Source organism: Bacillus rossius, chromosome 1 (genome assembly GCF_032445375.1).
Source record: "Bacillus rossius redtenbacheri isolate Brsri chromosome 1, Brsri_v3, whole genome shotgun sequence".
NCBI lineage: Eukaryota > Metazoa > Arthropoda > Insecta > Phasmatodea > Bacillidae > Bacillus > Bacillus rossius.
In genome coordinates this window covers 250,583,174-250,598,134 of record NC_086330.1, presented here as the reverse complement: position 1 = coordinate 250,598,134, position 14,961 = coordinate 250,583,174, and the positions used below count along the sequence as shown (strand labels likewise).

Genomic DNA, 14,961 nt, shown 5'->3' with positions numbered 1-14,961 from the left:
CGTTTGCGGGTGGTTCTGAAATTAGTTGCTAAGTTGTTATTTCCAATAACAATTTATTGACAAACTCAATAACACAAACAAGTATTTCATTGATTCTCAAACTGACATAAAACGTAAATAAGTCGGGTTCTTGTGGAGTCGAACGGCTGATACAAGATCCCACTATAACACAAGACATATATGAATTAACTCGCTGTGATGGATTCTTGAACAAGTAAAAAAAAAAAAAAAAAAAAAAAAAACAATAGTCTTAATTCTGTCGAGGAAGGCAGAAAATTGCTTGGTAATGGACGTGGATATGCTCGCTAGTGATTCTGATATTGATATGGAGTCAATTGAGCCAGTGGTTGTGAATAATGGACCGATTTTAACGTGGTTTAGTGTCGCAATTTTTTTGTCAACCACAAAACTATCTAGAAAGAGACCCGTGAGGCAATGGAAGAAATGCTGATAGATTTAGTCCGCAACAAATAACTAACAAATATTTCTTACAGTCTTCAAGGATTTTTTCATAATTTTTTGGAATCGTAATTTTTCCGGCATGGCCGACCGATCGTCAAGTAAGACGTTTGTCGAATTCACATCAAAAAATAAAGCAATACATCAGTTTTGTTAAATTATTTTATTTATTTCGTACACAACATTCCCGATCAGCGCGATGTAAATTCATGAAACAAAGCCCTCGCGGCTGTAGTCCAAAATACAGCCCACCCAGAATTATTTTAGCATTGAGTTCAGTTTTTTGCCCAAGGCTTGTTTTTGCTTTATTCGTGCTACCTTTTCTTATTATTTCTGTTAATTACTAAAATGGTTGTTATTCTAGTTCTTAAGATTTGTTGTTGCTTAACACCTACTTAATTCTCTTACAGTCTCTGCTATTTCCTCATCCGGGTGCTTTTATAAGCCCCCAAGTAGAGTGGTTTGCCAATCCATCTAAAACACACTCTCAGCTGCTTTTTTAGAAAAGTGTTTATCTTCAGGTCCAATTCAAGCTGCTTTTTGGCTTCGCCTAATATCTCTTACATTCTCTGCAGCTTTTTACCTTCGCATAATTTTCATGCATAAGGTGAGTCATTGTCTTCTTCTTGCTAACTATTTTACACTCTTTGTTATTTCGTTAGCATGAATGTACTCTTGAGTCTTAAAGCCTGTTTGTGACTCACTCTTGGCAACTCTTCTTACACTACCAATCTGATACTTCTTCAGCATGGGGGCTCATCTTAAACCCAAAGCGATTTACTAACTCAATCCTACTATCTTCTTTTACACTGTCTGCTATTTTCTTAACGTGGCTGTTTTTTTAGTACTTACAGACTATTTTCAACACACTTTTTGTAACTTTTCGTACACTTTCTGCTATTTCCTCGGTATTACACTTGTATTATTGCCAAAAGCGAATTGCTGCCGTACTCCTACTAACTCAACTTACACCCTCTACTATTTTGTCTATACGACACTCATCATAGTACCTAATGCGAGTTTTTTTTACATTACTCCTCTAACATCTCTTACACTCTTTGCTACTTTCTCAGCATGGCATCTATCTAAATGCTTAAGGTGAACCTCTGCCTCTCTCTGATACTGTCACATGTTCTATTATTATTGAGTCTGAATGTAGATCTTACTGTATGATATTGTGCTTGCACCATGAATGTTGTAGCTTAAAGGGTTCTTGAATGTTTCACAGGTCATTGAGGTAATTAGACATCCTAGAGACAAGGCGGAATCAAAGTACAATCCAGACGTGGGCATGTCCAAGGAAGACGAGGAGAAGTACCAGAAACTCTTGGCTGAGAATGACGAGCTGCAGAAACTAATATCTGCTGTGAGTAATTACTCTTTATTTCACTTAAGATAAGAGATCTAAATAACTCCTGCAGTGGCACAGCAAAAGATTTTTTGAGATATCAGTTGATATGTGAGTCCTATCATCATGTCAGCTCACACATACAGAACATCCACACCTCTAAGTAATTATTTCATACAGCTCGCAATCAATAAAGCTTATGATGATAAAGTCAGTGGTGGCTGGAGGAGAATTTACAAAGTATAATTTCAATATATTATGAAATGTTATTAGATTTTGGTTTAGTCTCCAAAGGCTATACTAAAGAAAACGAGCACGAAAATTAAATTTGGAAAATATATGCAACTAATTTTAAATCAATTTTCTGTGTCATATCAAATATATTCAATAATAATTACCAAACGTAGCGGACACCGGGGACGGTTGTAACAACTTTAATAATTCGAAAACTATAGAGGGTTAACAGGGGGGAGGGTACAAGGATTGAATGAAGCAAGCATCTTTCATATCGGAATATGTTCGTCAGTGTTTGGTGTCACTTCGAGCACGTCATACACGTGTGAAAGGATTAATTGGGTTCTTGCGACCAAAAGTAAGTATTTATCTTCCTATTGTAAATTAACAATGTTAGTTATTACTATGGATTTTAAAGTAGTATCTTTGTTTATCAGAGTTAAATTAGGCCAAATTATTTTTTACATTGTGTAGTTTTAAGGTTATGACATATTTTCAAGAAGGTCTCTTGGGTACTGTTGTAACATTTGGGGGGGGGGGGGGGGGGAGGGGATGGTAGAAATGCTTATTTAAATCAAGCCCATTCAAATCAACCCTGGATTTTCCAAACATTTAGAATTGTGTTTTGTTTTTTCAGATACCGATAAAATACATTAGAACACTTCTAAAGGGCTGAGTGATATATCACACTACATAGAAGCATATGAAGAGACAAGAAATGGAATATCTCTAAGAAAAACAGTTAACAAACACAATATTAATTAGGTGTACCTACTTTGATATAAAAGGAAACGAGAGGCTAATGGAGATGAAAGTGGGGCATCAACGTCCATGCGCTACGTGGCACATAATAAAGTGTTTACAGCTGCAGAAGAGAAGACCCTATCTAAATACTTGTTGCGATGTGCTGACATTTATTTTTGACTTCCCCAAAAGAAGTAAGGGATTTAAGTTATGAGTTGCCTGTAAAGTATAATTTTAAAAGACCGAGTACCTGGGATGAAAATTAAATTGTTGGGGAGGACTGGTTTACTGCATTCATGGGTAGAAATCCATAACTTTCTATAACCTGCTCAAGCCACTAGCTTGTCAAGGGCAACTATCTTTAATAGGACAAACGTGGATGCGTTCTACGATAACCTGCAAAATGTCATGTATAGGAATAATTTTGAGCCACAAAACATTTATAATGTGTAAGTACTGTTCAGACTCCTAATAGAGTGGTTGCCAGACGTGGTTATTGTCAGGTTGGATCGGTAACTTCACATGCATCTCACATCCATGTTAATGCTCTGGATTTCATCAAAGAAACGGAATCATATTACTGTAATTTTCACCACACTGCTCACACAAGTTTTAACCACTAGATCGATCGGTATATGGACCATTCAAAAAAGCTATTAATTCGCAGTGTGGCGCTTGTATGCGAAACCACCCTAGCAGAACGATGAGTATTTATTACGTACCTGGTATTGTGGCTAACACTATGTCATTAGCTCTTATTCTGGCAAATATTCAGACTGGTTCCAAGAAAACTGGCATTTTTACATTTAACCGCAATCTGTTTACTGACCTTGATTTCACACCTTCTTGACTAATCGACCAAATACGAATGAAGCTAATCTGATAAGTTACACCAACTTTAATAAAAAATCAGTTGGAGAGAAACCTACACCCGAAATTACAGTCCTATGCCAGCTGTAAGTCCTTTCATTTTGCATGAAGAAGTCATTCAATCAAATCCAAACTTAGAGTCTGAGCAGTTTTCTCTAGTTCCCCCAGTAAAGACTACAACATGCTAAAATGAAGCTATTGCAAATCGTCGAACAGATTTGCAGAAACCATCAACTAGAACCAAAGTATTTTTTAACCTGAATAATTGAAACCTTACCCTAAGGCAGCATCTAGATTGACGACGAACAGAGAAAGAAAAAAGAGAAAAACTACTAGAAAAATACACCTGAAAGGGCCATTAAGAAAAGAAACTGAGGAAATAGAAGGAAGAAAGAAGGCAAAAGGGATTAAAATTAATTTAAATAAAAAATCTCTAAATATGAAGTATAAATATTAAAATAATAAAAAGACCAAAAAGGTAACGGTGTATTCAGATGATGACGAAGATGAATTTTGTTGTTTGGTTTGCGTTGAAAGCTGTGACACTAGCAGACTGGGAGAAAATAGGGTACAATGCATAGGCTGTCTAATGTGGGCCCATGATGCTTGTACAGCTGGTGATCCTTGTTATTTATACCATAGTTGTAAATTAAACTGATATTAAATCTGAATGGACGGCTTCATTACAGAGACATTACGCCTCTCAGGCCAATTCTGTAAATACACAATTGTGCAACATTAGACAGAGCCCTAATATTATTTAAAAAGAAAACCTTATTCAATCTGCGAGGAGGAACGGTACAATCACTAGCCTTGCACAAACTAACAAACCACGCAGTAAAAATATTTACAACAAAGCAAGGTGTGATTTTTTTAGAAAAAAAATATTTGAGAAAAGAGTAAAGTGTAAACATGGAATTATTAAAGCCAATGCTCACAAAAATGACTAATTATCAATAAATAGGCTTCATTCAAATATATCTAACAAGCCAAACTTTAAACCAGTTACTCATTATATTAAGTTTACCGTAATATTAAAAAACTATTTTTAAAACAAAATGCACATTAAATAATAAATATATTTATAGGTGAGAATTTAAGTTACTTCATGTATACCTATTGGTAATTCAGAACAAGCAAGCATCCATTGTAAATATAGTTAACTGTTAATGAGGCTGCAAACAAGATATATTTGAAATATTAAAAATATGATGTACAAATGTTACCAAAAATATGACATCTCCGCCAAAAAGCGGGCAAATAAATTGTTATTTACAAATGGATCTATTTACAATTATGCCCTTAGTCTCAAAGGCGTTTTTAAAAATACGTTTTTTTGAGTTCTGGAATGTAAATTGTGAATTCAAATTATGTTTTACTACTACTCAAACTTATGCACTGCTGAACTGTGCGGTCACTGTAGCTGTCCGTACTCGCCTTTAATACTGGTCGCGGGACCGCAGCGCCATGTGTAGTTCAGCGCATCGGGACTCGGCTGCTCCCCCAAGTCCACTCGGCGAGTCGTCGTGGTGTTCCAGGGACAGCACTCGGTCTGCAGCACCTCGAAGGAAGCGAGTAGAGTACGATGGTAACAGCACTCGCCCGCTTCTCCAGCTGTCGATGAGCGCGCTAGATCCGCCATGCTGATGATGGGACGCAGTAGAGATGTTGACTCGTGGTTAGCAAGCACTGCAACTCGCCGATAACCACTGGACGGTGCACTGAAAATATTTCTGATACCAACTCCACTTGCTCTCGGAAAAATTCAAAGTTATTTTTAAATCTGCCTCTTCTTCAAAAAATTACTAACAGTTTATAACGGCCAGAAACTGTAGACTTATTTGGAACTCAAGTGCTACAGGTTACTGTAGCTGCATCAATTACTGTCCTCGTTAAAATAAATTAGGTATGAAAAAATTACCACACCGCAATAAATTATTAGTAGTGTCTCTTTAGGGTCTCTGCCGCCGCCTCCTGAACTTAGCTGCCACCGTTGATCAGGCTCTATTACACCCTCTAATTTAAACACTTCACGCAAAAATACTGTTAAGCGAGTATAAATTACCACTTACTTCGTTAGTCGGACTCTTCTGCCTTGAAATTCCACAAGTGGTCCTCAAATGTTTGCCTGACGAAAAGTTTACTTCAAAGTTTTATGCGTTTATGAGTTGCGGGGCTCACCAGAATCCAAGTCCAATCCTCACGGGGCGACTTCAGCGTGGTGGCGACAGCAGGCAGCAGCTTGACGACGTGGCTCAGATGGGTGTGGACAGAGGTAGCTTCCTGCCGATTCCTTCTGCCTTGTGGTCTCGCTCGAAGAAGGTATTTATACGCCTTCTAACCAATGGCCGAGGAGGCCGAGGACGCCGAGGACGTCTCCAGACGTTACTAGCTGCTGGTGGAAACATGACTGTCTTCCGGCTACGTCCTCAGAAGACCGAAGGTAACCGACGAGCTCCGACATCAGCCGAAGCAATCGCCGCGAGAAAGCAAAAAGCGTGGCACGCTACGTGTTATCACGGATTCTTCAGGTGTTTACAACTTAAACAGGTGCGTGTACACAAGTACCGAGTACAATTTGTTAAAATAATTTATGTGTTTTTGCTTTTGTTTTACATTCATATAAATAATTTGGAAAATATTGTTTTTTAAGACAAAATTAAAGGAATTCATTATGTTGAAAAAAAGGTAAAGAAATCAATGTGTGATTTAATTTGCATGCTAAGGGTATTATTAAATTACTGATAATAGTACCATATATTTTAGCTATGTATTGACGTCCCTCGGCTTTTGGTCCCTGATTCCCCGTTTGCGTAATTACCCTGTCTTGCCCGTGCTGCTCTCGTCGGTGAGGTGTGGGTCCAGGCCAACGTGGCCGGGACCGGGAAATGCGGGACCTGGAGGGAGTTTAGGTGAGGAGGAAGAATGGTAGCCAGTTACAAGGATAACTCGGTGTTGACTGTTCCACGAGCCCCTTTTATTGTCGCTTAGAGAGCCTGCCGCAGCCTGGCGGATCCGTCGCGGAATGAGCGCCCTCCCCGCTACGACCCGGACTCCCGGAAGAAAGTCTCGTCCGTTAACACGTCCCGACTCAAACTGGGAAGTTGTTCCCGTAACAATGGCTCCGATTAAGATTGCTCCGTAACGATGCGCAGCGCGTACGCTGTCCGTCACGTAAGAGTCTCGTACTGACGGCGAGGTTCGGTGGTCCGTAACTGCGCGTACACGGCCTATGACGTTCGTATGGTGACGTCCCGGAAAACTTGTAAAACTCAAGACGGTGAGCGATACAACGGATGCATCTCGGCTGCAGTGACAACCCGTGATGTTACGCCTGCCAGCGGGCCGAGGCCCGTGGGCCGCGGAGGAGGGGAGGGGAAATCGGTCGGCGTGGGAGTGGTCCGCCCGTGACGCGCCAGACTGCGATTACATTACTAGCACGGCAAAAGCACTTGAGAAAAATCACAGAATTATTTATACAACTTAGCGGATAATTAATTAAAAAGCGAATTTACACATGAATTAATTAGTTACGATTACAAAATATACACAATTGTTAAGGCTCGTGGCCATTTAAAAAATACATAAAAGCATAATTATTTATAACACTAAAAGAAGCCCACTGGCATGCTAGGGCGCACACGGGTGCGTCCCTGACCGTAGCACTTCACAGACGGTGCACTGGGGGGACAAAACTCCCTCTGGCCCACTTCGGTGGACAGGTACGGCCTCTGCACCTGGGAGGGTACGACGACTGTCGTCAGTATGTTTTCCTTATTAATAAATAATACTGTAATTAATTACAATTAAAATTTAAACAATAATTAAATAATAAAAATGTTTATTATGTCTCCATCTTTATGTCAGCAAACAAGGTCAAATGTTTCATGCTAACTTACTGAACTTTATCTAGCTGGTCCAAAAGTATGTAAAGAAAATTTAATCTCCCATGGGAAAGTCAAAAATATGACTTTTCGAACAGCAGCTAAGATAGCAGAACCAAAGAATTGCCACAATTCAGCACTGAGCAGGGACTAGTAAGTTGCTGTTTATTAAGAACAAGGAGGATTGATGGTGACAGAGAACGAGCACATTCAAGTAGGTGGTTAAAATGAATGAATACAAAACAACATTGTTGCTGATGACTGGGAATAAGCGGGGTCTATCAGAAAGGCTGGTGATCAGAAAGAAACTGGAAATGGCAAAGTTTCCATTCAACCAGTGGCGTAGCCAGGATTTGTGTATGGGGGGTGTTAAGAAGCATGTCCTCCCCCCCCCCCCCCCCCGTATTAAAGCGGGGTCCTCCCCCGGGAAAATTTGGATTTAAAGGTGTAAAATAGTGCTATTCTAGCAGTTTTCGGTACTTAAATTTAAAAATTGTAATGGTAAAAATTTTATTAATTTTAATATGAACTTTGTTTGAGTGATGAATAAGAAATTAATTAAAGATTTGGTGCTAAGGGGGGGGGGGGGGTTTGAACCCCTAAAACCCCCCCCTGGCTACGCCCCTGCATTCAACAGGAATGATGAGGTACTGATATTAATTCTAGTGAACTGGAAATGAGCAAGAAATACATGAGTTGCTAGTAACCAGAAAATAGAAGGGATTGACAAGGTTGCTGGTTAGGGGAACGAGTAGGGTCTACCAGATTTATTGGTGACCAGTAACTAGCAGGTACTAGCAGAATTTCTGGTGACCAGAAAAAGATCGAGGACAAACATCTGGTAACCATGATCGAGTATGGTGTAGCAGGGTTGTTGGTGATTGGAAATAAGAAGAGACGAGCAGAAATTCTGGTCACAAAGAACGAGCATAGACTAGAAGGATTTCTGGTAAACATAAACAAGCATGGACTAGCAAAGTTGCTAGTGACTGGAAATGAGCAGAGACTGGAAGAATTGCAGGTGACCAGAAACGAGCACGGATTGGTGGAGTTACTGTTGAATACAAACAAGCAAGGACTAGCAGTTTTCTACTCACCAGGAATGCGCAGTTTTTTTGTTGACCAAGAATGAGCAGGAACCAGCAGTTTTGAATGGAGTGGGAAGGAGCTATGAATACTGTAGTTCCTGATTATAAGGAATGTACAGACACTAGTTGGATTTTTGGTGACTGGAATCTATTAAGACCAGCCTGGTTGCTATTAACTGAGAAAGAATAATAACTAGCAGTGTTGCTGTTGACTGGGAACGAGTGACAACTAAGGGTGTCGCTGTTGTTTGGGAACGAGTACAGACTAGTAGGTTTTCTAGTAACAGGAATAAAGCAGGGAATATCAGGATTGCTGTTGACTGGTAATCTCAGTCATTTAGACATCTAGAAAACCCGAGTTACGATTGGGACTTATCCAAATCCTAATAGCTCTTCAGGTTAGGACCAGAGATTTTTTTGCCTCTTGCTGTGTCTGCCAGTCGTTGATATCAGAATTCCTGAAAGGTTTGGTCCAAGTATAGGAGCCAACCACTGCTACCATGGTTCCAACATATGTCCGATCCTGAGCTAAGATAACCTCAGCAAGGATTTCTCACTTCATCAGATCATGTCATGGTACTCCAAACTCTAAATGGCACAATCAGGTTTTCCCGGGCTATTAGATAAAAGATCGCTCATCGACCTCGCTCGGGGTCGGAGGATCAACATGGACGAACTTTGGATAAAACGGGATCCGATTACTGAAGCTCGGGAGTATGCAGCAGATTTTGGCCAATTCGAGATACTTAAAGTAGAATGCTTTTTTAAACATTGTATTTGGAAGATTGCTCAACATTCTGTGTTGCATCATAATGACAAATAAACACGCAACTTTTGAAAAGGACTAACATAGCACCAAAACAAACACTATGGTTAACTGTATACATGGTAAGCCGAAGCTGTGCGAGGACGGAGTGAAAAAAGCATGATTTCAAGACTTAAAATACTGCCATTTATCATTCCAATGAAATTGAGCATTCTGTAAAATTAAGTATCGAAAAACTGCCCGAAAGAAAAATACTGCATGGGATAAAGAATCTGGGTGGCCTCCGACTTCAAAAAAACGACTAGAGCTAAGATTAATTAGACCATTACAGTACTAAATGCTTATTTGATAGCTTTCTTTTGCATACGTACATTAAAACAACATATAGTGAAAGCAGTAAATATAAACTTACTTTTAGTAAAAAATAATAATATATTTTTTGTTTTGAATGTGACCTGTAGTTTGGGTGGAATACGATGATAGACGTACATAGCTTGGTAACTGTGATATTATGATGATACATGTATCGGCGGTATTCGATGATAGAATGATTGATGGAATATTATAATAGAAGAGTAGGTTAAATACGATGATAGAAGGAATAGCGCGATGCATTGTTTTGTTGGTATTGGCAGGATACATTATTTGGCAGGTGTCGTTGGGATATGATAATAGAACTATCGGTGGGAGACTAGGAAATTACTTTCGGTTGGATACAATGATAGAAAATGAATGGAGGGATACTATGTTCGGCAAAGATTAATTTGTATCGAATTGTTTACTGATGATGGTTAATGAACGTCGGAATGAGCGTCGATGATGGTGAATGTGCGTCGAATTGTCTGAAGATGATGATGAATGTGCATAAAATGGTTTGTCTACGATGATGAATGTGTGTCTGGTTGTGCATCGATGACAATTAATGTACGTCAGTTATTTGCTGATGATTTTAAAGATGTTTGTCACTGTATTTTGATGAGTGCGCTGATAGGTTAGGAGATAGGTATGATGTTGTGCGTTGTAGTATAAATGATTATGTAGCCAAGTAAGAAACTAAATGTCTAAAAGTAGTCACATGTTGATCACATACTTGCTGTGCTGGTGTATGGTAGTGGTCTAATGTCTGATTAGAAAGTACATGATTGTGCGTCAGTTATGTAATGATGATATCGATGATGTTTGTCACTGTATTTTGATGAGTGCTATGATGGGTGCGGAAGTAGTATGTAAATGGGGCTCCTGGCACAGACTTCAGGCAGTGAAGCTTGGAACCAACCGCCATCTTGGTTGTGACGTCACGGCGGCCATCTTGTATGACTTTGACCTTTGACCTTGACCTTTAGCCTTCACAATTACCTTGACCTTCAAAATTTGCCAAAATTTCCAGGTTTTTGGGAAAAAATAATTTTACCAAAAAATCTCAAAAGATTTGAAAAATAAAAATGTCATGTTTTCGCGGGAAAATTTTACGTTTCGAGAAAAAAATTCCCGTTTTTAGTCCTTAAAAATTCCAGCGGCTTCAAATGTCCATATTGAGGCTTAAGCATCAATATCTACAGCCTCCGATAAGCCTCTGATGGCATTTTTGATTATGACATCACCGTTGCAATTTCCATTTCGGCCGCATCTTGAAAATCTTTATTTATTATCCGATTTTAATGAAAAAAAAATTTAATTCGTAAAAAAATTACTTAATAAAATTTTAATAAAATTTTATTTTAAAGAAAGTTGCTCATATCATTACGGTCGCCAACTTGGATTCTAGAAACGTAGCACATTTTGTTACGCCCGCCATCTTGAACTGTATGACATAATCGTTGCGTGTTCGTTACGGACATCTTGGATTCTAGATCGTTGCAATTTACGTTACAACCGCAAACTTGAAAATTCGTAATTATTATGCTAGAAATTTGGAAAATATTTTAAATTCATCAAAAGTTAATTAATCAAAAGTTAATTAAATATTATTTAATCAAAAGTGAATTAAATATTATTTAATCACACACTTACGTCCACGGTTGTACCCGGTGAGGTCAAAAATAAAAATATTACGATAGATCCTTCCTCGACGGAAGCGGCGGGTAGACTGACCTCCCACCACTTATGCCAAGACATATATATCGACAGCTAGTATGACGTCATGTCTGCTATCTTGAAAATCTGTAATTATTATCCGATGTTAATGAATAAAACTCTAAAATTTGTAAAATATTTTATGAATAAAATTAAAAATTATTAAAAAAAACACCGTTGCTTACATCGTTATGGACGTCATCATGGATTCTAGAAATGTTGCACATTTCGTTATGCCCGCCATTTTTGTACTGTATGACATAATCGTTGCGCATTTTGTTATGGACACCATCTTGGATTCTAGATCGTTGCAATTTATGTTATGGCCGCCATATTGAAAATCCTTAATTATTATTCTAGAAATTTGGGAAAAATATCAAAATTATAAAAAAATTAATAAATCAAAATTTAATTAAATACAATTGTTCGTTTTATCCATTTTGTACTGGTTATTCCTAACAATATTTTGATGGTTTTCTCCTTGTGCTCCTAATTATTCCTGTGTTATATCCACGTGCTTCAGGTCATTCTGTGGTTTCTCAAAGTGCTTCTGGTATTCTGTGGTTTCTCCAAGTGCTTCTAGTTATTTCTGAGAAATCTATCTTTGCATGAAAATTGGTTTACTTAATGAGTCACGCAATTTTATTTTGTGTTACCTTTGAATTATTAATTTCTGCTACCAAATTATCACTAAAAAGATTTTTTATCAGTTGGCAATCAAAAAAGAAACGTACATTACTCAGTTAAATCATATGCATCGAGACAGCTGAGAAGCACTTACATGCAAGACGAACTTCCTTCTCCTTGGTGTCTAGCGAAGCCACCTTTCTTTTGCGATCGTTAGTGAGCATCCCGCATCCCACATAAAATAAATAAATAATATATACAAGGATTAAATACGTGGCGACATTTGTTGGCAATAATCGGGACTACTTACAGCAATTTCCTTTTGCATGAGATAAATTATATCTCGCAGCTGAATGGAGTCCAAGAACGTTAGAGCCAAGTAGTCTCGTAGCCATGTAGACTTGTAGACTTGTAGCCTAGTAGACTTGTAGCCTAGTAGTCTTGTAGTCCTGCAGTGTCGTAGTTTCGTTCTTTGTTTTTACATAAAAATTAATTAAAAATATTTTTAAAAATGTTCTTCCGATTGTTCTTCCTTTTTGTTGATTGTGCTTCCAAATGTGCTTCCTCTTTGTCAAATGTGCTTCCGATTGTGCTTCCTTTTCGTTGATTGTGCTTCCAAGTGTGCTTCCTTTTCGTTTAATGTGCTTCCGATTGATTTTCCTTTTTTATTATACTTCCAATTGTGCTTCCTGTTTTTGATTGTTGATCGTTAAGTCTGTAGTCTGGACATGATTGGTTTCATGGTTCGGAGACGACTGGTATATTGCCGTGACATTGAACATGGCCTGTTTAAAATGATGATCGCATATCGGTGAATGAAACATCTTGGTTCGTAGACACTTGGCCTATTAGTCCGGTCAAATTAGACCAAAAAAGATCAGTAAAGGTACATAATTAACAGCAAGCTGTAAATGCGTGTACTTGTTTAAAACATGATTAAAAATAACCTCTGAAAGTTCCGAATCATTCCGGTGCCTGCAAAAAAATTCATTCCAGGTCAAAGGTCAAAAATCTCGAAAACAATTGGTTTTTCGCGATTTTCAGCAAAACGGTAAGTTTTATCATAAAATTATTTCAGACAAAAATTGTAGATCATTACATTTTCTACAAAAAATGCATGAATACTTTTTTCTTAGAGCCATCGTTTCTGAGATATAACGAGTCAAAGAACTGTAAAAGTCAATATATGCATAAGTACGCCACATATATACATCTCTGAAGCTATAATATAATTGAAAATATTTTTGAATCGGTATATATAAGTACAACTATGAGAATATTAGGTGGAATAAAATCGAATCCCTTAATTTATACGCCAGTGTAACCTTGAGACGACATCTGTCCCCCTGTTCAATTGTGTACGTCGCTTGGGTCGTATAGGCCTACCTGCTTTGTGTCAGTATGCCCAATGAATGAATTACCATTAGTCTTGAGCACCACGCCGTAGTGAAAACACGTGTTTAATCTAACCTATTTCTTGCTGTTTTGATTTTTATAATAAATATGCCAGAATACTGTTTTATTTGTAATAAACTTTTAACGGAAGGTAAAATTTGTGTTGTTGAATGTGGTTTAAAGACATTAATCAATGCAATTATCGAAAGAGCAGATAACTTTTCAGAATATCTAAAAAATCAGAAATCTGTGAGAGTAGGTACATGAAGATTGTCGTAAAAATTATACTCGAAAGTGTTCTATTGCTACAGCTAAAAGACAACGCGAAGAGCAAGAAGCCAGTACATCAACAGTAAATCCTTGGCGTACAAGATCACGTGTAAGTGATTCAGCTTTTTGTTTTTCTCATCTATGCTTATTTTGCGGCAAGGAATTGAATGAAGAGCATGAGAGAAAAAAATCCGCGGATTCTCGCCGTCGAATTAGCCGAGTAAGTACTCTTGATTTTAAAGACTCGATTTTGGAAGTAGCTCGGACACGTTCCGATGCTATATCAAAATCCGTTATTGCTCGAATCGAATATGAATATGATTTGGTTGCTGATGAAGCCAAGTATCATCGAGATTGCCATGTTTCTTTCTTGAAACCATCCACTGGAGGTAAAGTTGGTCGTCCTAAAGACGAAGCTATGAATCTGGCAATGGAGGAAATATTTACTTACATTGAAAATAGCGATGACTGTCAGTTCACTTAAAACGAACTAAGTAATGTTTGAAAAACTACAACTTTAGATTATAGGACGATAAAGATACGACTAAAAATTAAGTATGGGGATAAACTTATTATCACTGAAAAATCGGGAGCTTGAAAGATAATCATCATGATATTTTGAATCAAGCTTGGTACGAAAAATGGATAAAAAAAGAAGAACGATTCAGAATTCTAAAAGCAGCAGCAGCTATCATTCGCGAAGATATTCAAGCCGCAGTGTTTGGTAATTCTACCTACCCTCCACCAGGTCGCATGTTTGAAGATTTAAATAATGAAATTCCAGAATCGTTGACATATTTTACGGAACAAGTGATTTTAAAGAATAAACAATCGAATTTAGATCATTTGAAATTAATATGCACAAATATTTGCCATAGTATTATGACTGCGGTTCGACCAAGGTCTTTGAAGTCAAAATTACAACTAGGCCTCTCAGTTTTTTATTCATCGACGATTCGGCTCTAAACGCCTCATACAAATTTTTTTCGTCCTTTGGTTTGTGTGCATCTTATAATGATACAATGATATACGAAACAGCGGCAGTTTCAAGGAAAAGGTCAAATTTCAAGGTCAAGGTCAATTATCAAGGTCAATGTCAAAATTCAAGGTCAAACTTCAAAGCCAACAGTCGAGGTAAATGGTATGGTGAACAGAAAATTATACTAACATGGCATCAGCATACTCTAGCAGACGAAAACAAGA

The 14,961-nt window shown here is 37.9% G+C and overlaps 1 protein-coding gene across 2 annotated transcripts in view; it reads left to right on the top strand.

Moving 5' to 3' along the window:
• LOC134527466 (gamma-aminobutyric acid type B receptor subunit 1) overlaps positions 1-14,961 on the top strand; it is a 262,732-nt gene that overhangs the window by 148,919 nt on the left and 98,852 nt on the right. For both annotated transcript variants that reach the window (XM_063360161.1, XM_063360160.1), the window contains exon 14: positions 1,688-1,825. In XM_063360161.1, coding sequence (XP_063216231.1) covers positions 1,688-1,825 — 138 coding nt within the window. The remainder of the gene's footprint in view (positions 1-1,687; positions 1,826-14,961) is intronic.